General features: G+C 47.1%; 5 protein-coding genes across 5 annotated transcripts; 3 read left to right on the top strand and 2 right to left on the bottom strand.

The window, feature by feature from the left end:
- Positions 1 to 1,836: 1,836 nt before the first annotated feature.
- On the top strand, positions 1,837 to 4,029 carry BKA55DRAFT_721428 (uncharacterized protein; the record flags this gene model as incomplete). Its single annotated transcript, XM_046201011.1, has 9 exons — positions 1,837 to 2,027; positions 2,090 to 2,235; positions 2,307 to 2,450; positions 2,506 to 2,567; positions 2,623 to 2,689; positions 2,749 to 3,314; positions 3,368 to 3,498; positions 3,560 to 3,805; positions 3,853 to 4,029. 9 exons carry the CDS (start codon positions 1,837 to 1,839, stop codon positions 3,965 to 3,967), a joined length of 1,668 nt encoding a protein of 555 aa, XP_046040987.1. The 3' UTR covers positions 3,968 to 4,029.
- A 3,335-nt stretch (positions 4,030 to 7,364) lies between these two features.
- Positions 7,365 to 8,078, bottom strand: BKA55DRAFT_530607 (class I glutamine amidotransferase-like protein; the record flags this gene model as incomplete). The annotated part of the gene is made up of 1 exon (XM_046189155.1): positions 7,365 to 8,078. One exon carries the CDS (start codon positions 8,076 to 8,078, stop codon positions 7,365 to 7,367), a length of 714 nt encoding a protein of 237 aa, XP_046040986.1.
- A 1,717-nt stretch (positions 8,079 to 9,795) lies between these two features.
- On the top strand, positions 9,796 to 11,634 carry BKA55DRAFT_657835 (amidohydrolase 3; the record flags this gene model as incomplete). Its single annotated transcript, XM_046197497.1, has 3 exons — positions 9,796 to 11,088; positions 11,156 to 11,430; positions 11,488 to 11,634. The coding sequence occupies exons 1-3, from the start codon at positions 9,921 to 9,923 to the stop codon at positions 11,632 to 11,634; spliced, it is 1,590 nt and encodes a 529-aa protein (XP_046040985.1). The 5' UTR covers positions 9,796 to 9,920.
- Positions 11,635 to 16,316: 4,682 nt separating this feature from the next.
- BKA55DRAFT_668864 (uncharacterized protein) lies at positions 16,317 to 17,537 on the bottom strand. The gene is made up of 3 exons (XM_046197918.1): positions 17,191 to 17,537; positions 16,645 to 17,129; positions 16,317 to 16,600 (listed from the first exon to the last, which is right to left on the bottom strand). The coding sequence occupies exons 1-3, from the start codon at positions 17,240 to 17,242 to the stop codon at positions 16,451 to 16,453; spliced, it is 687 nt and encodes a 228-aa protein (XP_046040984.1). The 5' UTR covers positions 17,243 to 17,537; the 3' UTR covers positions 16,317 to 16,450.
- A 5,708-nt stretch (positions 17,538 to 23,245) lies between these two features.
- Positions 23,246 to 25,253, top strand: BKA55DRAFT_698570 (carotenoid oxygenase; the record flags this gene model as incomplete). The annotated part of the gene is made up of 6 exons (XM_046200531.1): positions 23,246 to 23,412; positions 23,469 to 23,736; positions 23,796 to 23,936; positions 24,002 to 24,313; positions 24,373 to 24,482; positions 24,539 to 25,253. 6 exons carry the CDS (start codon positions 23,246 to 23,248, stop codon positions 25,251 to 25,253), a joined length of 1,713 nt encoding a protein of 570 aa, XP_046040983.1.
- Positions 25,254 to 26,072: the final 819 nt, after the last annotated feature.

The following is a 26,072-nucleotide window of genomic DNA, read 5'->3' as shown; positions in this document are numbered from 1 at the left end:
CGACACCAGCATCCCAATAGATGAGCTTTGCAATAGAGACGCCCGGTTCCAGAACCCCGGAATCGACTTGCGGTAGAAATGCCTGGCCTGACATAATGCGCCAAGCCCGTCGGCCCTTTGAGTGTCGATGTGAGCTCATCTGAGACGCCCAGATGTAGCAGTGTATCAACTACCCTTACTCAACCTCTGACTGATACGACATCGACCTCGGCAGTCGTCTTGGAGCAACGACTGCAGGATATTAGCGTATCAGGTGGTTGTGCCTGACTACCGCCATATGCAGCGGAAAAACCGTCCTATTCCACAAATGTATTTTAGGGTGAGTTGAGCAATCTGTCATCCTTGCTAGTTTTTGTCACCAGCAACGTACGCAGCTGACAAATCGCATGAAAACAAAGAATTCGTTACACAGTATATCTATTCCAAGTAGTGCCTCATGTAATTTTGGGCTGCTGTTCAGTGTTGGACCGCTAACATAACCTATAGCTTAAATCTAGCAATGTCATCTTTTACATTGTACGCGTTGGCTTGCCTGGGCTTTATGAATGCATAGCATAAAGTGGAAACGAACAGGATATAAGCAGGATTCATCCTCCTTGCGATGCTGGTTGATTGATGTCTAGTTTGGGGGTTTAGACTTTTGTAGCCTCTCTGCCGCAACAAGTGTGTCAAATACTGTTCGTAGGACAATACAATATATGGATATCATCACTATGAAGTAGCTGATTAATATTCACTCGTTATGGTGCAGATTGCTTGGATGTTTAAGCTCGGGTAGCCATCTGTTCAAGATTGCAGCAGCTCGTGTCTACTATTTTTAATAATCTAACACAGGGAATGAAATATCGAAACGTTAATTAATTAATACTAGTATCTTAGCAGTAATCGAACTAGATATTTGTCTATTATGTCATGTAGATATTTGTGGAATACTGGTGAAGATGAGGCCAGCTAACTGGAGGGCCGAGCTACCGGTCAAAGAGCTGTCTCAGTCACAGTACTGTAACAACCTCTCAGATAGGTCATTATCGAACAAATAGAAATAGGGTTCTAACCCAACTATCAGACACAGTAAAAGAAAATACACAACAAGATGAACAGCACACAATTCACCCTAACATTTAACACGATCCCACTATCTGTTAATACAAAACGGTTACACTAGATAACCATTCCAGCGTATTACCAGACATGACCCGATATGACTTATTTGCTGATCGTTCAAATAAGGCGCCTGATGCACTGATAAAATATTCAGATAAACCCCAACACGGGCCGGTGCGTGCCCATGAGCTTAAACCTCTGAAAATCCCATTTCGTCCGATGAGATAATCCCGCGCAGGATCGGAGAGTACTCATTCATGCCAGCCACTAGGTAATAAAGATGACAAAGGATCGCGCGCGGGACGGCGTCAGTTTATGCTGCGCCCCCCCGCCATCCGCCTTGTTAGCCATTCCATGCCCCTGCCTCCCAGCAGTTGACTTTGTCATTCCATTGAGCTATACTTCGAATAGGTAATTCATAATGTCGCATTACGAAGCCTGGGTCTATGGGCCGTCCAAATTGTGGTGGCTCGGCAGTTCATAGCGCTTTTCTAGAGACTCAACATCCTGGCAAGCTACCAGCAGGGACCGATACCACGCTTGCCTTATTCCAAATCTACCTTTGGGCTAAGGTTCGGCGGAAGTTTCCTGTCATTGACCGAGCAAAATGATAATGAGCTTGGATAAAATATATAATGGAGTCATCACCCAGGTTAATTCTTGGTATCCACCAAAGCTACTACATCTTAGTCTCTCTGAAATAGGCATCAAAGAATTGTCAGGAAACGAACAATGCATTGGGCATCGTGGTTTAATTTGGCCGCCATCGGTCCAGTCATTGGGTATTGCCACCCACAGGACAGTTCCGATAGCGTCACATCACGCTCGATGACAGCGCAGTCCTTACTCGCCCGAGGGATTGTGGCACTGGGAGGGTTGGAAAAGTTGTCTCAAGTTACTTCCTTGACCTACATGGGGGGAGAGTATGTTTTTTTCTTTCCCCGAGTGGCTATTGAATGCCGTTAGTTACTGACAGTCGATCTAGCATTTATCGAACAAAGTCTATGCTAGAGACTTTCAGCCTGATCGGAGTCGACAAGTCTATCTCCACAGCGGGAGTACAGAATGTTTCCTTCTCTTACAACGGGCTCTCTATTCAGCAGCGAATCGACAGATCTCACCAACTAGGTGGTAGGTGGCACAAGATGATCAGGCATTCTCTTTTCTTCTCAAGGATCGTGTCTCTGACTACTTTTTTATAGAATACTGGACCTTCGCTCGGCCGACGCTTCGACCCATTAACTTCTCCTTGCTCGTCCATGGAGGAGATGACGGTTTTGCCGCGGTTGTCAACGGAAGTTTCTCGCTGTTTGCCCCTGGTGCACCGCCCTCGGGCTATGTGGATGGTGAGTGTCGGTTTGCAATCCATGACAAGTGGAGAAGAATACTGACCTCAACCAGGTCTTCTAGCTGCTTACCTTATAAGAGAAGCACACAGAATGTCACCTTTACTGTTGCTTGAGGTATATGGTTCCTGCCACTGCTGATACATCTGTACAACATTATTAACGAGCTTAGATGATGTCGAATAACAAGTCCACTATGCGCCAAGAAAAGATCGATGCACACGTATCATTGCCAGCAGGTATGAATTCCATAGTTGTTCTAGATCTCTTTCGCTCAACAAATACTCAATTTTCCTAGTCCACGATGCGGTTCTTAACTTGACTGCTATTTTCGACCCTCGTACTGGGCTTCCATACATGATTCGCTCCCACGAACGCCACGAAATTCTGGGCCAATCGACACAGGACCTAGTGCTTACAGGGTACACCTCTGTGAATGGCCTGCAGTTCCCTACAAGGTTTAAGTCTATATACAACGGTTATAAGGTCTTTGCAGATTACGCAGTCAGCGAAGTGCTCGTCAATGTCCCCGTTGACATGGATTTCGAAAATGATCGCGACCGCCAACCGGAACACGCACCGGCTCGGAAGCCTGGCTATGAATTTGCAGAGATTGGTGAGCTTTACGAAAGCCATGTCTGGGGTGGGGAATACCGTGGAACTCTGCCAAATCTCACTGCGATAAATCCCTACCCTGAGCTTCCGGGAGTATGGACACTCACATTCCAGGATGCGAACCTTTACCGGCAGATGGTGTACGAGTTTGAGGACTTCGTTGTCGTTCTGGACTGCCCCCCGCACCAGAGTCATCTGGTAATCCAGTGGGTGAAAGAAAAACTCAAAAAGCCTCTGAAATATGTCTGGGTAGGTATCACAGCGTCCAAATGAACGGATAAAAGAAATGTTGACCTGTATAGCCGTCTCACCATCATCATGACCATGCTTTGGGAGTTCGGGACTACGTTCAGGCTGGAGCTAAAGTCATAGCGCTTGACTTTGCCCGCGATTACTACTCCACAGTTCCGCTAAATAAGTTCGTCACATACAGGTATTCCCCGCCCTAAAGCTTTGTCTCATTGCGTTCTTTGCTGAGATATAATTTATCACAGCACGAAAAAACCATTTATTTTTCGCGACAAGACCATGCAGGTGGCATTTGTACACATGGAGCAGTCCGTCCATGCCGCAGACTACGCCTATGCGTATGCGTCCCCAGCTTGCCCGACAGCCAACAGCACAACGGTTATATTCGACGCTGATGATGCTTCCCCTGCTGGCCTTACACTTACCGATCATTCTGTTCTTCTTGCAGCCCTGAGCGAGCTGGCACGTGACGGAGTTTCTAAGAAATCGATGTAAGCTATACAAACTCAATGTCCACGACCTTACTGACATGTGACAGCTTTCATCCTGCACACAGTGATGGATTACCCTTCAAAGACATAATCGATGCAACCGGATACTACTACCCCAACCATATTGCCTTGGACTTTAAGTTCCTCCGGTCAAGTTGCTAAGAAGCCACTTAGCATTTGTTAAGATATTCGTAGATTAACTCACCCTATAGATAAGTTCGAGCTAAGATCTGCAATTATAATCTCTTATTTCTATCCTGTGGAGGATGTATAGTATAATAGTATAACGTAATTCACAAGCGAGTCGGACGCACAAGCGAGTCGGACAAAAATCCCTCAACTTCCTCTTTTTACATTTAATCAATTATTTCTTAACCACGAAATATGTCACAATCAAATAAAGAGGCAAATATTATCCTTGCCCTTCAAGCTCTTCAAAATAATCCCTAACTACGTATCCGACCCACTGCACAGCTTTATAAAGTCCCTCCTAGTACCCTCTATGACCGATACCATGGGAAACCTTCTCGAGGCGATATTATCCCTAATTCGCGAAAACTATCTGATCTATAGGCACAGATTATTAGTGACTATATTCTCGACCTAGACTCGCGAGGGTTTCCCCCGTGACTTCGTGGTGTAGAAGAAATGGCTAACCGATTGCTTGCTGATCGCGATGCGTCACCTGTCGGAAAAAACTGAGCTTCCAACTTCCTCAAGCGACACACAGAGCTTACGACGCGTTTTCATCGTAAATATGATTATCAGAGAGCCAAATGCGAAGATCCGACCCTTATTCGCGATTGGTTCTCGCCTGTAGAGAATATAATCGCGAAATATGGTATTACCCTAGCCGATATTTATAACTTTGATGAGACCGGCTTTGTGATGGGTATGATTGCAAGCGGAATGGTCGTTACAGGCGCAGAAAGGCGTGGAAGGCCGAAGTCAGTCCAGCCTGGAAACTGGGAATGGGTTACAGTCATCCAGTCTATCAATGCGGAAGGCTGGGCGATCCAGCCGTTCATCGTGGTTGCGGGCCAATATCACCTCGCCAGCTGGTACCAAGAAAGCAACCTCCCGGGTGATTGGGCTATCGCTACGACCCAAAATGGCTGGACTGACAACGAGACAGGCCCTGAGTGGTTAAAGCATTTTGATTGGCATACAAAGACCCGATCAAATGGTCGCCATCGCCTTCTGATCCTCGATGGGCACGAAAGCCACCACTCGGCCGACTTCGAGACCTATTGTGAGGAAAACAACATCATCACGCTTTGTATTCCGCCTCATTCGTCTCATCTCCTCCAGCCTCTTGACATCGGGCGCTTTGGGCCGCTCAAAAAGGCCTACGGTCGAGAAATTGAGCATCTGATCAGATGCTCCATCACCCACGTTTCTAAGACCGAATTTTTCCCGGCATTTTACGCCGCCTACCAAGCCACGATGACAGAAAGCAATATCAAGGGAGGTTTTAGAGGGGCCGGACTTGTCCCTTTGGACCCGGAAAGTATCATATCAAAGCTTGATGTGAAGCTACGGACCCCACCGCCTATTGAGGAGGAGGCAACCCTACCTGATCCTTGGGTCTCAAAGACCCCAAAGACAGTCCTCGAGGCTAGCTCTCAGTCTGAATACCTAGAAAGATGAATCAGACGGCATCAGAGCAGCTCCCCGGCATGTATTATTGAGGCTTTTAAGTCATTTTCCAAGGGAACCAAGGCAATAATGCATGAGATGGCATTATTGAAGTCTGACATGCAGACCCTTCGACAGTCAAATGAGACCCTTAGCAAGCGGCGTAGAGCAAAAAGAAAACGCCTACAGAATAGAGGGAAAATGACTGTAGATGAAGGAAGGGAAGCAATCGATCAGATGGATATCAATACGCAGGTACAGGCTGAATCGTCGAGAAGTAGTGGTCGAGGAGGGTCCGCGCGACCGAAGGAAGGGCGCTGTAGAACGTGCGGCAAGGCCGGCCATAACAGATAGTTGTAATGGTAACTGGGGAAGAGTATAGTAATTGATTTTAATGGATGAGATGCTTTGTTGTGTTTTTATCCTACGGTTTGTGTTGAGGGTTAAAATTTTTGTCCGACTCGCTTGTGGAGTGCGTTAGCCCTTGGGATGACCTAAGCGTGACACTACATTTACACATAGAGGTCAATGTGCTGCTGCATAAGAATAAGTGATACAGACAAAATGTGCCTAATTTCTCTTGCTTCTGTTTGTACGGGTCGGCCACGCCTCCTTGACCAGACTTTGACCCTTGCGGTTTGTTGGGGGACTCTGGGCCCTCGTTATTTGTAAACTTGAGCATGTACCCTTGCTGCCGCAGTAACTTTGCTAGTGCCACAAGGAGCTTTGTTGGGCTGTCAGCCGAAGAGCTCTGTAAATGGTTGGGTCGGACCTGAATTAACACTATAAACATAACCCGGACTGGCAAAGATTTGCAGGATTTCCGCTAATAATGAGTTTATGTATTACCCCGCGAGTGCAGACCATTCCAGGAGATCAAACACTGACATAAGTTTTTTAAGAGGCATTATTCAGCTACGGCTTGGCGGATAATGTTACCGAAACGGGGTTAGCGTTGGCAGGTGAAGTTGTGGGGAGGAGGTATGAGACGTCGGGTGTAAACCTGACATAATTTAGATTACTAATTATGCTACGAGAGTAAACGTGCTCCATCAAATATCTATGCAACTGATATCCCAAGATGTATCCTCTATTAACATCGATAGGTGCAAAGATAGAGATAGGGAAAGTGACCGTATGCTATATATGCAGATAGAAAAAGTTAGCTGCAAGTAGATAAGACTCTCGAGTGGTGCGCTCCCAATCGACAGACTTACTTACCAGTGTGATGGACAGTAGCCTATGTGCTCTGAATGCCTCCTCAGGGGCTATACATGTCTAGGCTTCTAGGCAAACCTTGTCTTACGTAACCCGCTGGTATCGCGGCCGCTAATTGCGGAGCAGCGAGGCCAGGGCGCTCAGGGGCATCAGCTGGATCATCGTAACATGGCTCAAGGACACGTAGTAACCCCCCCCAATCTGAATATTACACGACTGATTAACTGGCCGCTGTGTGATATCGTTCCGCTCTGCGTCCAGAACTTTGCATTTTCAAGTGAGGCAACTCCCTTATCAGAACCAGTCAACAGTACCACAGTCTCTAATTTGCAGCTCCTGGTTCCGCGTTCTCCCAGAGTTGTATTGCGGAGGCGATGGTAGTCCTCTGCCATCCGTTATGAAGGCTCTCGGGGTTTCCGCAAACATATAAATACCATCAGTTATAACATTTTACCCCAGGAAACTAGACAAGGAGCACAAGGCAAGCATTTTGATATTCGAACCCAAGATTAAGGATTGTGAGAACAGAGATACATGAGTTACAAAATCCGGCATTAGGTAGAATTAGTTGTAATTGGTACAGTATGGCCAGTTCTTTTACTAACAGAAAATCAATCTTTGTAGGCATTGGGCATGTAATCTCTTTGTGTAATCTAACTTTCAAGCTTGAGTGGAACTTGTGTAATTAACTTAAACATAGAGCCTAATGATAGAAAAACTCATGGGTGCTAAGCTGCTTTCCACTTTCGTCGTATCTCTTAGGGATCATAGGTGTCACACCGTCGACGCCTCGAGGCTCGTAGTCTAGATTCCGGGCAGCATAGGTGAGTATGTCTTGTCCGAATTTCTCCTTGAGCCAATGCGCCAGCATATCCATTCCCGCAACTGCACCAGCTCCAGTCCAGATATTTCCGTCGACGACCCATTTTCTTTCCTTAGTCCAGTTGACATCAGGATAATTCTCCTTGGCCCATTGATACTCGGCGTGGTTGATAGTTGCATTCTTTCCATCTAGAAGACCCGTAGAGGCAAGTACTGCTGAGCCAGTGCAAGTCGTAAAGAGCAACTTTCCAGCATTGATATGTTGACGGATGAGGTCAACGTACTTCTGGTGCAGCTCAAAGCCTACAGGATTAGGACCTCCCAACAGGATGATATCCAGCTCGGGGCACTCATCCACCGTCGTGGTCGGGGTAAGGGTAATAGCGCTGGTGAAAAGGTGGAATGGTTCTTTCGTGATGCCAACATGATGAAAAATGAAGTTTGGAGCTCGGGAAATAGCGTCATCATCGATAGGGCCAAACACTTTGGACACTTCCAGGAATCCAGAGTTGGCCGAGTGGAGTAGGTCAACTGGGCCAACGACATCAATAGCCTGGTAGTCATAAACCAAAATGCCGACGTTGATAGATGCCATTGCGATGGTCTAAAAGCAGACAGGATAGTCTTTTCAAGAAACTAAAAATAACAGAATGTCGTAGGGTGCATAACAAAAAGATGGTTGCGCGTCTTCTGCAGATCCAAGGGCTTTGTTGCATCCTTAAGTATTCCAGCTGGTCGGAAGCACCGGTAACTTTCGACTGTATTGAATGGCTGTAAAGGCAAATCCCAGGGAGTGTCTTATCCCGAAGCGAATTTTAGTATCCGAATGGTCTCGGAGCTTACGCAGTACCTTGCCAAGCCAGCTTGGAAACGGCAATAGACTGGATGAGTTTGCGCACGGTCCTGATACCTTTCTCCTGAACTTCCACGGAAGAAGGCCAGTCAAATTATACAATGAAATCCGACACGCTGAAGCTCATACAGAGTCAAGGCGAGAAGGTCAAGAAGATGGGCGATACGATGAATAGATGGTACTCCAAGCTATCACTATTTTTTATATGTTTTTTATTTTTTTTCGAGTTCCCCCAGAAATTAGATCTGAGATCAACTCATGAGATTTCCACGCTGCTGGAAACAGGCAGCCAGTAAGGAAGCAGTTCTACAGCGCTACGGGTTAGCACAGGTGCTGAATACTATACTTGGATAAATTGGTCTTTACGGTAAGCAGGCCTGTCGAATAAAGTTAAGTAAGCGGGGCTAGAAAAGAGAGGAGTTGTCAAAAAGAGTGAGGTTCTCTTGGGTGTTCCGGCTGGGATAGTGGAGAAGTGTAAATAGTTTAGCGTAGCTATTGGCCCTATCCCTTTGACCGGCATAGTCCTTCAGGAGGTATACTAATCCATTTGACCCCACGTACAAAGAAGTAACTTCAACCTCTAACTTGAGGTCAGCTTGAAGATAAATTATTCTTTTGTAGCATTTAGACATTTTGCAATGTATTGTAATTCAGCTCGACCTATGATATCTACTACAAGCCCTCTGAAAAGGCACATAATACAGAGGAGCCCAGTACTAGCTAAATGATGCTATCTAATTGGCCTGGAATCCCTGCACTGATCAATTTGAAGGGCTAAGCCGGTCAAAGGGATAAGATCAGCTCTCTCGGGTGTAATGAACACTACTACCGTGTAAACTCACAAAATTGAGTACCGGTAGTGCCTGTGGATCCAAGCTAATATGCCAATTTACCAATGGCGAAATGTCAGATCTTTATTTACAGCTAAACAAATCGGCCTTTCGGAACTTAAGCAAAAGGTATCCACAGGCGCTACTCAATTTCGTGAATTCATACGGTACTACAAGGGCGGTACATTTTCCTTTTTGGTAAAGACCTCGAGGCGGGGCTTCATGCCTCGGACCACGTCACAAGGACGGGCAACCACCTACTACGTAGTAGTCGGGTAGGGGGTGTGTGGCCGGAAAAATTATTAGCTGTTGAGCAGATGTTTCTGTAGCCGCAGTGTAGCGCAGCAACTTTGGCAAGCCCAAAGAGCTATGGCAAATCTACTCCCATGGGCCTTTTCTATCTTATGATAATATGATTTACCCCAGGTCCTACCCCGACGAGCCGCCTTGGACTAGTCGGTTTAGGTAGTTTTCCCGCCATAAAGCCGAGATAATACTGTATGTACGTAGTACTCCCCACTAGGCCAGATGAACTGGGTCCTGTGAGCGTAAATTGCATGTTTATCATCCACGTTAATACTCTTATTCCGCCGCGATTGGCAATCAACCTATTTATTGAAGAGACGTGACGGCAATAGAGTGGATGAGCACAGTAAAGACGGCGTATTTAAAATATAGTTCATCAGCGCTGAACTTGCCTCAATGACGCCCATTATAGTGACTTTCCCCACTCACTAGACATCACTTTACTATCATGTCGGACAAAGACTTGCTTAACGCTGCTCACAACTCGGTGGCCTACATAAATGGCCGGGTTTATACTGTCAACAAGACCCTGCCATGGGCCGAAGCTTTTATTGTGGATACCAATGGAATATTCAGCGCCGTCGGCAATACACGCGAGATCGTTGCTGCCGCTAAGGCAGCCTCAATGGTGGTATACGATCTGAAAGGCAGATTTATTATGCCTGGAATCCATGATGCCCATGTGCATACCATCGTATCAGGCTCCGGTTTGTTGAATTGGGCTCAGACCGGATATGATGTTACCAGAGATAATGTCGTGGAGCGTATCAAAAAGGCCGCATGCTCTTGCGCCTACAGTCATTTTTACGAAGATTGGATCTTTGGAGGTGCTGGTTTTGGGTTCGAGAATTTTGATCGCAGTCTCCTCGACAAAGATTACCCGGATACCCCTGTTGTCCTCCTGGGGGTGGGTTGCCACGATTGGTACACTAATACGGCTGCTCTCCGACGCGCTGGTTATAATGTCGAACAAGGTGAGGTAGACCCTATTGGAGGGAAGCATGAGCTCAGGCCAGAGGGGAGCCTCACGGGAGAGCTGAAAGATCAAGCAGGGAACCGCCTGATGGCAGCTCTGCCTAAACCAGCCAAAGCGCATGTCAAGAGAGTCGTCAAGCGTGCAATCGCCGAGATGCATCGTCATGGAGTTACCTCTTGCCAGGATGCGTCGTCTACGGAAATGTTCCTCACCGCTCTCAGTGAACTCGAGGCAGAGGGAAAGCTTAAGATGCAGTTTGCCACTCACTGCCTATACAAAAATGAATGGCTTACAGGAGAAATTCAAGTGCCGGCGGATAAGCTCATCTTGAATGCTGATAAGTATCAGAGCCGACATGTCGATACTAGGTTTGTCAAGATGATGATGGACGGGGCTTGCACGCCGGCCCTGATGAGCCACTCTGATGTCGACGACAACGGCATTCCGGACCAAAGCAAGATCCTTCTCCCAGATGCTGCAGAGCTTGTGGAGAGGTTTGATGGTAGAGGTATGACTTGCAAGATTCATTGCATGGGTTACGGCGGTGCGAGAACGGCGCTTGACGCCTTCGAAATCGTTCGTCAAATGCGACCCGACGGCCCTCGTCACGAGGTTGCGCACTGTACTCGAGTTCTGCCAGGTTGGTTATACTTCTCCAAGTCTCAGCGTCATTCTTTCTGGTTACTAACTTGCAACGTCATTGCCAGAGGATTGTAAGCGGTTCAAACAGCTGAACGTCACCGCCGAGATGTCCCCTGCTGGATTCTTCGATACTTCCCAATCTGAAAACATGCGCTTGTTCCAGTACGATTTTGAGAGAATGCTCGCAGAAGAGGCGCATATAACTATTGGAAGTGACTGGGCCCATGGATTGGAACTGCCCATGTTTCGTAATACAGCGATTCTGGTAATGAGGATTGGGGCAGAGAAGGTTCTGGAAATGATACCATTAGCAGGTGCTGTAGCGACAGGAAGAGATAAGGTAAGACGATTCTTTCGCTACTTCCCATACTTAATGCACTAAAGTTTATTTTCTCAGGAAGCTGGATCAATTGAGGTCGGTAAAATTGCAAACTTTATATGCTTCGATAGAGACGTCACTCGAGGAGATTTCGAGAACGCAAAGGTACTCCAGACTTGGTTTGAAGGAGAGGTTGTTTATGACTCTACACAAGAGCTAGGGTAATTTAAAACATTAGCGGACTCTTGATGACTTGTAGTCGGAGAGGTCTGATTAGATAAATAGCCGAACCTAAGCCCTGAGATGCTTGTGGTCTGCACAAGCGTTATTACCATCTGGACCTTCACCAGTAGTTAAAGGAGTCACTGAGTTTTCGCTCTTTAGTTGCATACCGTGCATGATAAGCTTATGTCCCAGATAAGCATGTGTCCCAAAAAATCCCTCAATCTCTCACTTTTCCATTTGATGAACAAAATCTCAACTAACGAACATGCCTGGATTTAATAGCGAGGGTAATATTCTTCTTGCCCTTCAAGGCCTTCAACATGACCCAAAATTAAAGATTCGACGCGCTGCCTCAATTTATAAAGTCTGCCCTAAAAAGCTAGGTCGCCGCCAGAAAGGCATGCAATCTCGACGCGATTGGATTCCTAAATCGCGCAAACTATCTGATCTAGAAGAACGGATCATAGATCAGTTCATTCTCGACCTAAATTCGCGAGGATTTCCCCCGCGACTGCGTGGTGTTGAAGATATGGCCAATCGATTGCTTGCTGATCGTGACGCGCCACCCATCGGCAAGCGCTGGGCTTTCAACTTCGTCAAGCGGCATCAAGAGCTCAAGACGCGTTTCTTTCGTAGATACGACTACCAAAGAGCTAAATATGAAGATCCGACCGTTATTCGTGACTGGTTCAGGCTTGTAGAGAACACAATCGCCAAGTACGGCATCCGATTAGATGATATCTCGAACTTTGTCGAGACTGGCTTTATGATGGGCGTCATTGCAAGCGGAATGGTTGTTACAGGTACAGAAAGGCGTGGACGACCAAAATCAGTGCAGCCTGGAAACCGGAAATGGATTATTGTCATCCAAGCGATCATTGCGGAAGGTCAAGCGATCCCGCCGTTTATCATAGGTGCCGGCCAGTATCACCTTGCGAATTGGTACCGAGAATGCGACCTCCCGGGCGATTAGGTTATTGCGACGAGCCAAAATGGCTGGACCGATAACGAGATAGGACTTGAGTGGCTGAAGCACTTTGACCGGTGTACAGCCAAGCGATCCAATAGTCGCTATCGTCTACTGATCCTTGACGGTCACGAAAGTCACCATTCCGTCGACTTTGAGAGCTATTGCAAGGAGAACAAGATCATCACGCTTTGCATGCCGCCTCATTCGTCTCATCTACTTCAGCCTCTTGACTTCGGGTGCTCTTCCGTGCTTAAGCAGGCATATGGCCGAGAAATAGAGCATCTGATCAGAAGGTCTATAACCCATATTTCCAAGACCGAGTTCTTCCCGGCCTTTTATGCTGCTTTTCAAGCTACTATGACTGAGGAAAATATCAAGGGAGGTTTTAGAGGCGCTGGGCTTGTTCCACTTGACCCGGAAAGTGTACTCTCAAAGCTTGATGTGCAGCTACAGACTCCAACGCCGGTCGAGGAGGGGACTGGCCCCTCTACTCCATCGGTTTCAAAGACGCCAAAGACGGTGCTTGAGGCCGGGTCACAGTCTGAGTACCTCGAAAGAAGAATTAGAAGACATCAAAGCAGCTCTCTTGAGTCCATTCTAGGAGCACTGAAGTCTCTTTCTAAGGGAACAAAGGCAATAATGCATGAGAATGCCTTATTGAGAGCTGAGAACCGCGACCTTCGGCAGGCGAATGAGATACTAAGCCGGCGGCGGAGGGCAAAAAGAACCCGACTACAGAAAAGAGGGGTGATGATAGTGGATGAAGGAAGGCAAGCGATTGATGAGATGAATGCTGATGGGCAGGTAGAGGACGAATCATCGCGAAGTGGTTGTCAAGGAAGGTCGACACAAACGAAGGAAAGGCGTTGTGGAGGATGCGGCAAGACCGGGCATAACGCAAGAACATATCAGATAGTTGTTGCGATATCTGGGGAAGAGTATAGCGATTAATTTTGATTGATTCAGTGATTTTTTGTGTTCTTGTAGTGATTTCTATTTTGAAGGTTGAGATTTTTTGGGACACATGCTTGTCTGGGACATAAGCTTATCATGCACGTTATTAAATAACTTGCTATAATGTTATTAAACTAACGTACACGATAAGCGCGTGCACCAGACAAGTGCGTGCACCAAAAATCTTAACCTTCTTAAGATAAATCGCAATAAAAACACAACAAACCATCTGATCAATTGATTCTAGTTACTGTACTCATCTCTAGAGGTCTCAATACCCTCCTGACAGGTTCTTGCATTGTGCCCAGTCGTGCCGCAAGTCCCACAGCGCCGAACCCTCGGTTGCGCCGAACTTCCTTGACCACCACTTCTCGATGATTCGGCCACTACCTGCATATCCGCATCCATCTGATCAATTAGATCCCTGCCCTCCCCTATAGTCATCTTCCCTCTATTCTGTAGGCGGGTTCTTTTGGCCCGGCGCCGTCGGCTAAGTATCTCATTTGCCTGTCGAAGATCTTGTATCTCAGCTTGTAATAAGGCATTCTTATGCATTATTGCTGTTGTTCCCTTTGCAAGAGACTTTAAAGCTCCTAGAATTGACTCTGGGGAGCTACTCTTATGTAGCCTGATTCGTCTCTCAAGGTATTCAGACTGAGATCCGGCCTCAAGCACAGTCTTTGGGGTCTTTGAAACCCAAGGGGTTAATAGTTCAGCAACCTCCTCAGCAGGCGTTGGAGTCCGTAGCTGCACATCAAGCTTTGAGACTACACTTTCTGGGTCAAAAGGAACAAGCCCAGCGCCTCTAAAACCTCCCTTGATATTTTCCTCAGTCATAGTAGCTTGAAAAGCAGCATAAAAGGCCGGGAAGAACTCGGTCTTGGAAATATGGGTTATAGACCTTCTGATCAGATGCTCTATTTCTTGACCATATGCCTTTTTCAGCGACCCAAAGCACCCAACGTCAAGGGGCTGAAGCAGGTGGGAAGAATGAGGTGGCATACAGAGTGTGATAATCTTGTTCTCCTCGCAATATATCTCAAAGTCTGCCGAGTGGTGGCTTTCGTGCCCGTCAAGGATTAGAAGACGATAGCGACTATTCGTTCCCTTGGTTGTAGACCGATCAAAGTGTTTTAGCCACTCGAGACCCAGCTTGTTATCTGTCCAGCCATTTTGGCTCGTTGCGATAACCCAGTCGCCCGGAAGGTCGCATTCTCGGTACCAATTAGCAAGGTGATATTGGCCTGTAACCACGATAAATGGATCAATTGCCTGGCCTTCCGCATTAATCGCTTGGACCGCCGTAACCCATTCCCGATTTCCAGGCTGTACTGATTTCGGTCTTCCATGCCTCTCCGAGCTAGTAATAACTATACCGCTTGAGATCACGCCCATCATAAAGCCAGTCTCATCAAAGTTCCAGATATCATCTGATCGGATGCCATACTTTGCAATTGTGTTCTGTACGAGCTTGAACCAATTGCGAATAACGGTCGGATCTTCACATTTAGCCCTCTGATAGTCATATCTCCGCTGAAAACGCGTCTTAAGCTCTGGTTGCCGCTTGATGAAATTGATAGCCCAGCGCTTGCCAACTGGCGATGCATCGCGGTCAGCAAGTAATCGATTTGCCATTTGTTCAATATCACGGTGCCTAGAAGGAAATCCTCGCGAATCTAGGTCAAGAATATACTGAACTATGATCTGCTCCTCTAGATCACTTAGTTTCCGTGACTTAGGTGTAATACTTGATGCAGCAGGAATGCCATTACGTCGGCGACGAAGAGCCCAGTAGTTAACCTCATATATCCTAGCAGCCTTATGGAGACTTAGTTTTGGGTTCTGTTGGAGGGCTTGAAGAGCAAGTAGTATTCTAGCTTCTTTATTTGGTTGCGACATGTTATATGATTGAGAATTAATTGATTAGATAGTTAGATGTAAGGTTGAGGGATTTTTGGTGCATGCACTTATCTGGTGCACGCCCTTATTATGTACGTTATTTATATGCCTGCATTGAATGATTATGTTGGACCTCGAAGCAGCTCGATAAGGCGCTGCCCGGCAAACACACGCGCACACTATATGATGCCCTGAAGAGACGCGAATCCGACATCCTGGTGCAACTACGAACGGGAATGGCACGTGTCAACCGGTATCTGCACAGGATAGGCGCAGTAGAGACGGACACATGCGACTGTGGCCAGGAAGAAGAAACGGTGGACTATTTCCTCTTCCGATGTCCACGGTAGGATGAGCAACGAGAACACATGCGAATTGTCGGCCGGGAAATGATGAGTAATCTTTCATTCTTCCTGGGAGGCAAGACAGCAGAGAACGGGCACAGGTGGAGCCCGAACTTAGGAGCGGTACGAGCGGCAATCAAGTTTGCGATGAGCACGGGGCGTTTGGATGCCACACAGACATGAAAAACATACTGACAAATCAGACAAGATAATAAGAAGTAACACAGCACAGCCTCTGGTAGACAGACCAGGCTTCAGCTGCTGAAGATGGGATGCTGAACACTTGGAGAAGTCGGCCTTCAAGCAGGACTGTCGCAGGGACAAGCGAGCCTGGGGAGAGTAGCAAGTCGTAAGGGTCGGCGCAGATGAAGGTTTGCGGGTCTTAGAACTATAAGTCAGGAAAAGTATGTCACGAAGTTCAACGCTGTAGGCCCTATGAGGCGTATCCTCTCGGGCGTAATAAACTTATTCATTCATTCATGCTGACGCTCGGACGCCCCACTAAGTTGTTTCCTCCCTAATGAGAAATCGCCTTGCAGGGGTGATGCTTCTTCTGAACGACGCCAGTCAAGTTCGAGCTTTTCAGAGTGAGGTGGATGCCTTAACACATCGACATTATCCCCTCAACTGTGCGAAGCCTCCAAAGCGGTCACTCACAAGATCTAACCCAATAAGAACTAGCTCTCCAGCGAGCGTATGAGGTTCTGTCTGAGTAGTCAGATAGGCCCAAGTAGGCCGAGTCTTGAAGGTCTCTGGGGACGGCAAAATGTTCATCGTCGATTCCTTGGGCTCGGTTGCCCTCGGCATGATGCAGGGGGATCGGAGGGACGGGGGGACAAGAACGTTTGGTGGCATCAGAGTCACTCGGTTTGTAACACCGGGGATGTAGGCGATCTGGATAATATTGGAGGCTCGAGTAAGGACGGTTGGAGCGATAGAATGAACAGTACATGCCGATGGGGGACGAGTTCCCCTCGAGGGGGCATCCTTCTCGGAGCCTTGCACAGGATCCACGTCTTCGACGTACATAGATATGGGAGTCTGTGACCTCTTAGGCCTGATATAGAACCTCCAGACTAGATATGTAGCGACAGCAATCATAACGATGCCACCGACGATACCGCCAATAATGCCGCCAATGTTTAGGCCGCCGCCGCCTTTGTCAGATCCGGCCTCTTCATCTTTCATGCAGACGGATGTAGCACATTGGTTACAGTCGAGGGGAACGGTAAATTGGCAGCTCTCGCCGTCTGAGCACTTAGGGCATTGGAGCTCTGTGCCATCGTTACAATAGATGCAGTTGTTACCTTGAGGAACCAGCTGAAGTACTGTGGACAGTCTTCAGCGGCTGTCGATAGGCATGAGGGTAAGGGGACTGTAATCACTCACTATGGTTTAACTCATCCAAGTCTCTAGTAACGAGGTATCGACGCTCGTCCATGTTAATGTCCCAAAAGTGAGATGCCGTCGAGAAATGGAGATAATATCGACGCTCGAACTTTGGCAAGTGTCGATCACTTGGGCTGATAAGTCAAGCTTAAGTTGGGTGGGTTATCGGCGCAGGCTTGGCAATGGCTGGATTTCGGCAGCGATTTGCGATAGAATCCGACGGGCGAGGAAGAAAAACGAGAGACTGAACGGTTCGTTGAACAAGGATGAAGTAAGGAACATCTATAGAATAGACTTGACTAAACCTAGGTTTTGGTTAGGTCCGAGATGTCTGCTGCTTCGCTGGGTGAGGTGAAGTAGTCTGGTTTCTGGAGTCAGTTGCCCTTTTCTATAAAACGAACGGTAGTGGTCTTTCACAGGTTTCATGGCAGCTCATATCCAATTAAACATTTAGAGTGTACCTACCCCGTACTATGTCCAAACGCATCCGTGCACGAGTCCGTGCAAGCGTCCGTGCACACGCCAATGTCCCAAGCTCTGGTTTTTGGTATGCCAGAGGGTCCTGCCGGTCAGGAGTGTGAGGGTAGGAATGCCTTCTTCATAGAACTTGTAAGATTCGCAGTTCAATGGTGGACGGATTGCCAGGTTTTTATATGGAGTTTCTGCCCTAAAGCCTTCCAATTTTCACGTCAAGCTGCTTCAAAAACATATCGACAAAGCAAAGTTTATGCACAGTAAGCCATAATACGTTTTGCTGCAAGCCTACTGTACCAAGGGTAGACGGTACCATGCTGTTGAAGCAAAAACGGGTTGATTGTATTGTTGTTAGTTCTAAGTTACATGTGTCTGAGAGGAGCACAGCTCCTTACATAGTATCCACATCCTAGCCACCAGCAGATCGGACCACCTTACTAGGGTAGGGCCTAGAGACCGGCCCCCCTTAGCTTTGAATCACTCCGCAGGCTCCGTGCTCCAAGCACGGGGGTGCATTGACCGGGAAAAGGGTCTGCTGGCTGGGAAAATTGAGGTACCTCATTTCTCCACCTATTTACACCAAAATAAGAAGTCACTTATTTCATACGCTTAGTTGCATGATTTGGCCGGACTATTCACTCCAGTTGCATACAGCAAAAACACTAAAATGCTATCGCGAGAAATATAGAAATTCTTTATCCTTTAGCATAACGAATTCGCCCTATCTGACTATAATACTATCCATAATTGTAATTTCTTCATCTTCAAACGATTCTGCTTCTTCAGAATCACTTTCTTCATTATCCTCATCTATTTCCACTCCATCAATCTCAAGGCATAGCTTTTGCCGTAATGCACGCCGTTTTTCCTCGTCAGCAATGATAAAATCCACTGCTTCTTTACAGATATTGAAGTCATAGTCAAATGGAAGAAGGAAAGGGGGGTTCCAACGGAATTTGAAGACTTTGGGGACTTCTGATTGGCCAGATTTCTTCGCAAGGCTGGCCAATTCCTTGGATTTCCTCATTTTCGAGTGCATCTCGCGGTGGAGGCAATATCTTGTCTCCAGTAACGCTGTTGACGAGATACACTCTTGGTGTTGAGCCTTTAAGTGAAATTGACCGGCTGTGAATGACTTTACCTCTTGTGAATAGGTAGGTTGACTTCTGACTATATCAGCAACCCGTAAGTCACGAAGACTTGCCCTGAGAAGCTTCCTGACTTGCAAAAGCCACCGGCGCGCATATTCAGCCTCGTCCCTTACTTCCCTCTTATGAAAACGCAGCTCCTCTGCCGCCTGATTGGCTCGTCGATTGTGTAAGTCCTTGGCGACGCGAAGTCCGGCATCGTAGACTGTAATTGGGCCGTAATTTGCCAAGATTACAATCCCCTGATCACGGGCAGACCGTTTAAGGTTCTTCTCCTTGAGACGGCGCATCTCCTGAGCCGCTGTGATGCCATTTATAGCGAGAGTTGTATTTGCTTCCCGCATCTTTTCGTTAACATGTGACACAGAAGGTGTCAAGGGCGTGCCCGAGGCCACTGAGCACTCGATTCGCAAGGCCACGTATTGCTCATACTGACGGATCTGTCGCATCTTCAGCTCAGGGGTATTCACTTCGTTCCAGTTGATTAATAGGGGCGTGGAGGATATCATTCGAATCCCTTTGACCAGACTTGCCTATCCTGATATGATATCGGCTTAGCAGGATAGCAGAGATGATATCAGTCTAGGAGTTTTAGCAGCTTTAGCAGAGATGATATGACGACAGATATGTCTAAGCTTAAAGGTAAATATTTCATTCAATTCTAATCTAGATCATCATCCGAATCAACATGAACACTGCCGTTTATTTCACCGTCCACAACAAGCCCTCTACCACCACGTGATGATGGTATAATGAGTCCTTCACGCAGCCACTTGCCGATGCATTCAACCTTCTCCAGATTAACACATGACATCCTTTCGCGATCCCATGATAAAGTGCGTCTTCCTCCACTGAATGCAGACTCGGGGTCAGCAGAACCAGGGGGCACAGACAATATGTCGATGGCCATGCGACTGAGACGCGGATATGTACGAACCTGATCCCTCTGACACCACCAGACCAGAGGAGAGCCTTCGATCTTTATCGGCTGGTTGTGGATAAAGTTTTCGAAGTCATCTACCTCCCTGGTTTTGTCCTCGGCGACCATAATCTCGTTCAGAAGCCGATCAAGCTCGTTTGAGTGCCCTTGCTGCGACCTAGACGCTTCGCTCAGCGCCTGGGCAGGTCCGAGGGCGGGCGCCATCTTGTATTCTTCCTCCCATATCGAAAGTGCGTCCCTAATGGCAGCCTCGGCCCATTCTCCCTTCCAGTTTATTTCAAGGTATCGCGCTCGCTTCTACGGATCAAGGAGAAGGGCAGTTGCGTAGATAGGGGACTCCCCAGATAATGCAGTACTTATCGAGTACGAACCAGCCCATATCAATAGAGTGCAACATGAGAGGATCATGTGTCTCCTCGGCTTCATAGAGTTCCTAAAGAGAGGATCAGAAACTAGTTGGTTGAGTTAGGCGAAAGCTGAGATGATACCTTCTTCTGCCCGTAGTGGCGAAGTAATATATCCATGATCATGAGGTTTTGCGAGAGCGTCGCCGTCATGCCTTGAGCCCACAAGGTCGTAGACATGAATGGTTGGAGAAACGCGTGCGTTTTCTCCAGGTAATCCCAATCGGAAGAGGTGAGAATATTGTCACCTAGAGCTTTGTCGTAGTCAAGTAGGAACTGCTTTACTTGCTGCTTTTTCCCTTATCAGATTGTCGATCATCCTGTGCCATGAATTCCAGCGCGTATCGTTATCAATACCGAGCCGTAATTTGATGCGCTCATCCCATGCATCACTGTGGATAGGTGAGTTACGTAGCCACAGCCCGATCCGGTGGAGTTTGCGCAGCGCTGGCACCATAATCCAGCCCCCCCTTCTGGTGTTGTCTGACTTATTATCTGATGTCGGTGGAAGATTTACCTTCTGAATGGAAGCTCTTTTGCATGCAACGCCACCAGGATGCTCCGCTTGAGCTTCCATATGATCTGGCCGGTTTGTCGTATCACCACCAGACGCGTCGTTTAGGATGAAGTTGAACGGTTTGTAGAGCTCATCCCCAGTGATATCGCTACCAGTATCGAGGGCGGCTTGAAGTGCTTCACGTGAAGGCGCGAAAAGAAAGGCTTGAAGTGATAAGTTGATAACATGAAGGATACATCGGATACGGTGCCGTTTTGGATCCCAGTTGATCTGCTATAGATTAGACGACTAGATAGGAGAACAAAGCTGGAGTACGACGCACATTGCGGTCCTGCCTAAGCCTGGTTGATAAGTGCTGCAAACATGTGTCGTTTGATGCCGCATTATCACCCGTATGACAGCCGAGCTGATTCGCGATATCGTAAATATTGAGTGTTGAGAAAATAATCCGAGACTGATGTTTACCTGAATGGCTGTGTCGAATCTCTGGTAGACTCAGAAGCGCTCGTCTGGGTTGGTAATCTTCGTCAACCCATCGTGCACACACTGCTAGCACACCATGGCGGTGCGGCGATGTCCAGAGATCAGATGAGATGTGGACTTTTGAAACGGCGCTTTGTAACTTAGCCTTTAACTGCGACTGATAAAGGCTAAAATTCGCAGTAATATGACGCATCGCTTCATGCCTCTATGTCATTATGAGGTCCTCAATTGTCGGATTATAGGACAGCATGACGTCCTGCATCTCATCCCATGTAACTGCCGAAAAGGGAAGGCGACGATGTGTGAGAAGGCCAACCATGCTCTCAGTATATCGCTGAGGATCGAACACTTTGCGGAGGGCCGATTCTGATGGCGTTGCTGTATAATAATTGTCGAGCCTAGCTTGCTTTAATGGAGGTACCATGTCCGATGATCGTTCGAGTACTGTATTGTCTGAAGTGTTATTAACGATATCAAGGTGTTTGCGTTTGGCGTGGTATATGGCGTTGTCTCGTTTGGGGTTTGACCAGGCCTGATCAGAAGAACAGAGAAGGCATTCATAAACCACTGCTCCCTTCGTTCTGCGCTTCCCTGATGGTCCGAACCGGCCCTTTTTGGGATATGTCGCACGGAATATGCAATCGAGGTTCAAGACCTCAGATGATGCTGATTCTACATCAACAGTAGGGCCAATAGTCATCTGGGGCTGTGAGGTGAAATCTGTGGGTTGCTGTGATGAAGAAGCCATTATTAAGAGTAGCAGAGGCACAGAATAATACAACGCATTATATCTACACACTTGAGTGATGTTTGAGAGATTCGAAGATTGTAAACATGGGAAAATCGGATGTTGTCAGGCGATAAAGTGGCATCCGACCAATCAGAGGGTGCAGCTTATCCTGATATCTATCCTGATATCAGGGTAAGGGAGCCTAGCTTTATCCGATATCCGATATATATCATATCAGATATAGCAGGATAGCAGAGATGATATCAGGATAGCATATCAGGATAGGCAAGTCTGTGACAGACTGATCAAAAAGTCAAGTCGACAATTAATAATATCACTGTCACGGGCTCTGATTCTCTGATGTGTCTCATTGGATGTGTGTATGTTCTTGGTTGAGATGCCTCCGCGCTCCAAGTCCTATATACATCTTTATACTGGGGTCCGACTGGAGTATCACTGCTATAACGATCGCACGCCCCATTATCCAAAGTACACAACGTGACACCCAGAGAAGACGATCAACAGATTCTGTTAGATTGGCGTCTGTGTGTGGAGACAGAAGGGAGTTTGCCTTTCGTTATAACAATATGTGTGGCGTGTGGCTGTGAAACATCAAGAATGGACTAACTCCCCCGCATTCTGACGAGAGAAAAAAGACGAGGCATCATCAAAACTCTAATCAATAAGATCACTAGTTTCTGCTTCGTAATCCGTTGAATTCACCCCATCGTGCGCTCAAGATACGTACCGCGTATCCAACAGATTCAGGATCCACACCCTATTAAGCATTAATCCCTGGATCGAATGTGCCGGACGCTGTCCAACATAAATCGATAGCAGATGCATTTGTCAGCCCTGGATTGATTATACCAGTCCGGGTAAGAAACTTTATTTCCACAATGCTAGCAGGGGCTTACAAAAAGCTGAGCTAACGCGTTTCGGCATCATTGTCCGCCAAGCACTAAAACCATTCAAGGGCTCCAAGATGTCCACTCTTGACTCATCCGGCATTCCGACTTCCACTCTGTGAACCTCCATGATTGTTGAACCTGCTCATGAACGAACTAGTTCCTATAGGCTTCGAAGTTTCGGATCCTCCGGAAATTCTCTTCTGAAATCAGTTTGTGACTAACTATTGGAGGGATCTTTCAAAGATGCGGGCGTCACAAGAGTCTTACTAGAATTGCCGAGCACTCCCTTTCATGCCGAACGACTTCAGAGAGGCGCACTCATATAAGGGGCTGTGCGCCGTCATTCTTTACTGAGGAACCTTCAAGCTTTTCTAAGACCACAACTACTCCTCTCTCATTCATACAATTTTAATTATACTGTCAGAAACAGAACTTTGTCGATTTCACCATGAGCTCCGAGGAAAAGCCCAAAGGTTACAACTGGTACACGATTACCGAGGAGGAATTGAACAAGTTTGCACCTCCGTTTTTACGCGATGTCCCTGAAACTCCGAAGGAGGTTGAGTGTAAGCTCGGCGGGACATGGCCTACTTGGGTCCATGGCTCCTTTCTGAGGTACTTCATACAGGATATATTGTGGGTATATCACAAACTTACGAGTGTCGTTGTAGGATCGGTGTTGGTCGCTTTACTATTCCGCTTTCCGAAGATGGTTCAAAGCCCAGGGCTGTAGTTCAGCATTTGTTCGACGGTTTGGGATTGTTGCATAAATTCCGAATGACCCAAGGTCGTGTTTTTTACATGAGTCGTTATACACATGAGGGCGTCGTTAGGCGAGCCTACGAAGACGGCTACCTTTTGACTACGAGAATGGGTCTCAATGCAAACACCCCTCTAAAAGACGCTCAAGATCCTTGTTCGACCTTGCTAGGAGCTCAGGTAGGCTGTCTTCGAACAGAGCTGAATATAACAGGAATAGAGCTAATTCAGATGTATAGCAATCTCTCTACGTACCCATGGGTTATGCGGAACCTGATTCTGTTAACATGAATGTGCAGCCACGCCGTGGTATGCACCTTCCCAACGACAAAAATCCATACTCGAGGGGTACCCAGTCGGCAAATCCGGCCACTGAGGAGGTAGGTGACCGTCGTACACACTGTATCAAGATTAATGATGAAAGTAGCTCACTGTTGAACCATAGATTTTAGTACACACTGACTGGAACCTTCTGCAAATCTGTGATGCACGAACTCTGGAGCCGAAACGATTACTGAACTACATGGACATCGATCCAGAATTGGCCGGGACCGGCAGTTGTGCTCACCCTCCGCATGACCGAAAAAGGGGCCTTACTTTTAACTACCTCATCGATGGGTCCGGTGTACTATTTGTCTTTGCTCTGGATGTTGGATCCAATCCGGCAGCTCTCGTATGGAAGTCTCCTCTTCCATGCAGGCCTTGCTATACGCATGCTCTTGCAATGACGGACAAATATGTTGTTTTCGTCAGAAATGTGAGTTACAAAAATCCATGTTTAATGATAAGCTGATTCGTGCTGACAAAACCTTTTAGCCAGTACATCTAGATCTTAGCGACACAACTAAAGGATTTGCCGACATGATGGTCTGTGAGCATGATTCACCGACCGAGTTTTACATCTTGGACAAAAGTGACGGCAAGCAGTAAGTCTTGAAACGAGTTTTATTTGCCATGATTCTTCTCTAAGTTAACAAATTAGTGTCGCAACCTATCAAGTAAACAACTTTTACTTCTTCCACATTGGGAATGCATACGACTACATCGATCCAAAGACTGGCGACGTCAATATTCACGTCGACATTGTCAGCTACCGAGAAGAACACTATCCATACATGGATTACAGTATCTCAAATCTCCTCGATCCTAAAAAGCCACTTCAAAACGGAACCCTTGTCCGCTATCAGATGGACTCTGTGAACAAGGCGGATCCAGCAAAGATTTGTCGAGGCTCAGTTGCGTCTGCTATTGCGGGATTGCCGTGTGAGCTCCCACGTGTTTCGAAGCCTGCCTCGATGGATCCTAATTACCGGTATACCTATGGTATATCTGGTATTGGGGCCTCCGCTCCCGGCACCGAAGTCCCAATTGGTCGTCTCAGTAACGGACTTGGCGCTGTTCATCCAACAGTTTATGGCTCTCTGTTTAAATCTGACTGGAAGACTGGTTTGTTCAAATTGTGGACACCATCGAACGGCGAGAGTTGTCCTACCGAACCGATTTTCATTCAACGCCCTGGTGCGACGGAGGAGGATGACGGGATCGTGATTACGATCACAATCAACCGCGAAGGTACGCACAGTATCTTAGTCGGACTTGACGGTAAGACGTTTAAAGAGGTTGCAAGAGCGGATATGCCGCAGGTTTATGCACTTGGTCCACACGGTTCATTTGTTGAAGGAGATTTTGGTCTCTGAATTTGTTCTTTGTGTGGGTTACATTCAGGGTGGTCATCAATTCAATCTGAGACATCGATTGAACTGTAGCATGGATGTCACGGTCCAGTGTATGGCACTTGCACGCTCGCACGGTTCATTTGTTGATCTTTTGTCCACCAGAGGTGCGATTGAATTGAATTGATTGAATTGATGACCACCCTGCCGCCTCCAGATCACTGCGGACCGGCCACTACATCGCATGTCTCTTTATCGGGAAAAACTTGATCCAATTTCTGTGACTGTTCGGCGTCATCACCACCGCTCCATCAATGTTCAAGGCGTACGGTTCGGCAACTGCCAACACCGCATAGTCCTGTAAATCTCTGTCGTTCATCATACTCAGCTGCACCACATCCGTCTTCCGCACGTTGAGTTGGAAGATTCGTAGATTAGTGCATATCGCCATGGAATTGCCGCACCCGACAGTCTCGACTGAATGAGTCGTGCGGTCCTCCGCAGAGAGTGCACTTTGGCTCGACCCCATGGCAGTCTACGTGACGATGTCCCGTCTCAGCGTGTTGAAGTGAGCATATTATGTTGTATAATTGAAAGGAAAAAACTAGCGCTAACTAGCGGAAGCTATTGACAAGACATCTTCATCGCAGCCACCAATGGATCGGAATAGTCATTGATCCGTTAAACCATGGATCTCAACACGTTCAACGCCTTCAGATTTATAATACGTGACAAGGTTCTTAACTTTACCCTGCATGGGGTCGCTTGAACTCATAAGATTGTCCTGAATCAATACGATAATTAAATAATAGACATGATATGATTTGGTGGCTATGGTTTAAG

This window comes from Fusarium redolens (genome assembly GCF_020744475.1).
Source record: "Fusarium redolens strain MPI-CAGE-AT-0023 chromosome Unknown BKA55scaffold_38, whole genome shotgun sequence".
Lineage (NCBI taxonomy): Eukaryota > Fungi > Ascomycota > Sordariomycetes > Hypocreales > Nectriaceae > Fusarium > Fusarium redolens.
This window is presented reverse-complemented; position numbering and strand designations above follow the sequence as displayed.

Bases quoted from the DNA above. Each gene is read 5' to 3' on its own strand.
- BKA55DRAFT_668864 (XM_046197918.1), bottom strand. From the start codon at position 17,242: ATGGACGAGCGTCGATACCTCGTTACTAGAGACTTGGATGAGTTAAAC. The intron at 17,130-17,190 runs GTGAGTGATTAC...GACTGTCCACAG, and splicing joins CTTGGATGAGTTAAACCATA to TACTTCAGCTGGTTCCTCAA. The intron at 16,601-16,644 runs GTTCTTGTCCCC...CATCATGCCGAG, and splicing joins TGACTCTGATGCCACCAAAC to GGCAACCGAGCCCAAGGAAT.